This window comes from Cyprinodon variegatus, unplaced genomic scaffold (assembly GCF_000732505.1).
Source record: "Cyprinodon variegatus isolate N-32 unplaced genomic scaffold, C_variegatus-1.0 Scaffold120, whole genome shotgun sequence".
In the NCBI taxonomy this organism is placed as follows: Eukaryota; Metazoa; Chordata; class Actinopteri; order Cyprinodontiformes; family Cyprinodontidae; genus Cyprinodon; species Cyprinodon variegatus.
Genome location: NW_015150573.1, coordinates 139,045 through 141,397, shown reverse-complemented (window position 1 = coordinate 141,397; position 2,353 = coordinate 139,045). Strand labels below are relative to the sequence as shown.

Genomic DNA, 2,353 nt, shown 5'->3' with positions numbered 1-2,353 from the left:
TTCAGGGGACAAATCCATCTCAGCAGCAGAGAAACTCTGTAGTTCTGGTGTTCTGCAGTTGATGTTTGGGCCGCAGGCCAGCATGGCTCCTCCTCCCTGCTGAGAGGCTGATAGATGCCTGGCTGACCTGAGCTCAGCTAATGTGACTGACAGTCCATCCCCATAAAGAGCCAAAACCCCACACGGGTCCAACCTGAACCTAAAACAGAACCCACTCCCCCCGTCCCTCCAGTTTTAGTCTCTCTTCCACGAGAAAATGTTGAATCTGATCCAGATCCAATCTCTTAATTTAATTAATTGCACCAAAGTCCAGTGAGTTAAATAGTCAAGCTAATTGATGTCAAAGTCGCTGATTAGGCTCATCAGTATGTTCCCTGTTACTTTTCAATGATCTCCTGAGCCTGTTGTTTATTATTTCCATCAATTGCTGCTTTCTCTCCCTCCTCCAGAGCCTTCTGTCCGTCCATGATACAGTTGCTCAGAAGCGGTACGACCCTGAACTCCCTCCTCTGCCTGAAGTCATCGATGATGAGGAGAATTCAGTGAAGATTATCAGGCTGGTCAAAAACAAGGAGCCTCTTGTAAGTCTCTTTTTAATGTGTTGCTGTGTTGATCTGCACGGTTCGACAATTAAACTTACAGTAGAAAAAGTGTGATCTCCAGCTGTTTCTTGACCAGACTGTGGAATGGAAAGACCTCAGTTCAGTCTGAGGAATCGACCTTAAGTTTAAAATGGTGCTGGGGACAGTAGATCTAAAGCCCTTTGAAGATCCAATTGAGTCACGGACTAGATAAGTCTTGTAAGTTTTAGTTATATGGATTGGTCTCTCTCTAAAAGGGCTTTGGCAACGGGTGTGTGCTTGCTGGTTGTTTACATTTGATGGACTGGCAGTCTGCGTTAGAGGTACCCTGCCTCTCCCACAATTCATAGTTCTTATGTAAGGCAACATCTGTGGGCACTTTGTTACTAACGACCGAATTTCATGGTAGGTAAAAGATAAGACGTGTTTTTTCCCGACCAGTTAAAAAGGGTGTTTTATTTTCGGTTAACGGGAGTTCATGATGTGCTGAAAGTTCAGCAAAGCCGTTCCCAAAAAATCTAAAAAAGTATAAAAACACTTTAAACAGAGAAATTTAGCGTTGCGGGTCTAGTTTGGAAACATGAACAACTACAACTGTTTTATCCCACATGTCCCACATATCAGTCTTTGGGACGTGACCCTCTTCTGTTGCTGTGCATGCCCACTTCTAGTGTTTATGTGTTTAGTATGCTTTGGTTTCACCCATTCATTGTAGCCCCACTACTTTAGAAATGGCTGAAAGTCACAGGAAGCAGGCAGTCTGGCAAGGGCTGCCAGGATGGTCTTAAACATTTGCAGTTTTTCAACCAGTGAAGACGAGTTAGCACTATTGAAAATGGAAAAGTGAGTAATATCAGTAATATTTATTATATTATTTAATATGGACCAAACTCTTTGAGGAATGTTTCTAGTACCTTGTTGAATCCATTATTGGCTTACAATCATGTGAGACACGAATATTAGTCGGAATCGAAATATTACTGCTAAACAAATGAAGGCTTAGAAAAGCATGGATGCCCATAACATTTTCGTCTGTGGATGGGTTAAAGAAGGCTGAGTTAATGTCCTGAAAGACAAATCTTACAATTCAAAAACATAAAAAAAAAAAAACCCTCTGGACTCTGTTTTCCAAGTTTTAATACATTTCGCTTCCCATCCAGGAAGCTCTTTCAATTCAAAGGCTTCCTGGATTGGAAGTGAAACGTCTTCAAACTTGTGTTTTCTAACTTTTTTAACTCTTTTGACAAAGTTTACATGTAGTCTAAAATGTTCAGTGTAACTCTGGTCTGTCCAAACTCGGCCCTCGAAGGCCAGCGGTTTGTTTTTTTTACTTTTTTGGAATGATTCTGACCTGGATGACTGAGAATCTTCACCAGCACGAATATTGCATCATAACGAGTCGTTTAAGTAACGACGCAGTTATATGAATTTGTACTTAATATGTATTTCTCTCAACAAACAGCTATGTGTCTTTTAAAAATCAAAGTCATTTACTAAACTTTCAAAAGGTTTTACCACTCCCTTGAAGTGAATGAAGTTTTAGCAAGACATATTTCCCTATTTTGTACTCGTCGTCTCCCGCTTTATCCGGAACCGGGTCGCAGGGGCAGCAGACTAAGCTGAAACTCCCAGACTTCCCTCACCGCAGACATGTTCTCCGGCTCTGTTGGGGGAAGCCCTAGGCGCTCCCAGGCCAGCTGAGAGACATAATCTCCCCAGCGTTTCCTGGGTCGTCCCCTGCGCCTCCTCCCGGGGGGACATCCCTGGAACAC

General features: G+C 42.6%; 1 protein-coding gene across 2 annotated transcripts in view; it reads left to right on the top strand.

Annotated features, from left to right (window-relative positions):
• Positions 1–2,353, top strand: part of mpp7 (membrane protein, palmitoylated 7) — a 150,729-nt gene that overhangs the window by 86,925 nt on the left and 61,451 nt on the right. For both annotated transcript variants that reach the window (XM_015375518.1, XM_015375519.1), the window contains exon 6: positions 450–581. In XM_015375518.1, coding sequence (XP_015231004.1) covers positions 450–581 — 132 coding nt within the window. The remainder of the gene's footprint in view (positions 1–449; positions 582–2,353) is intronic.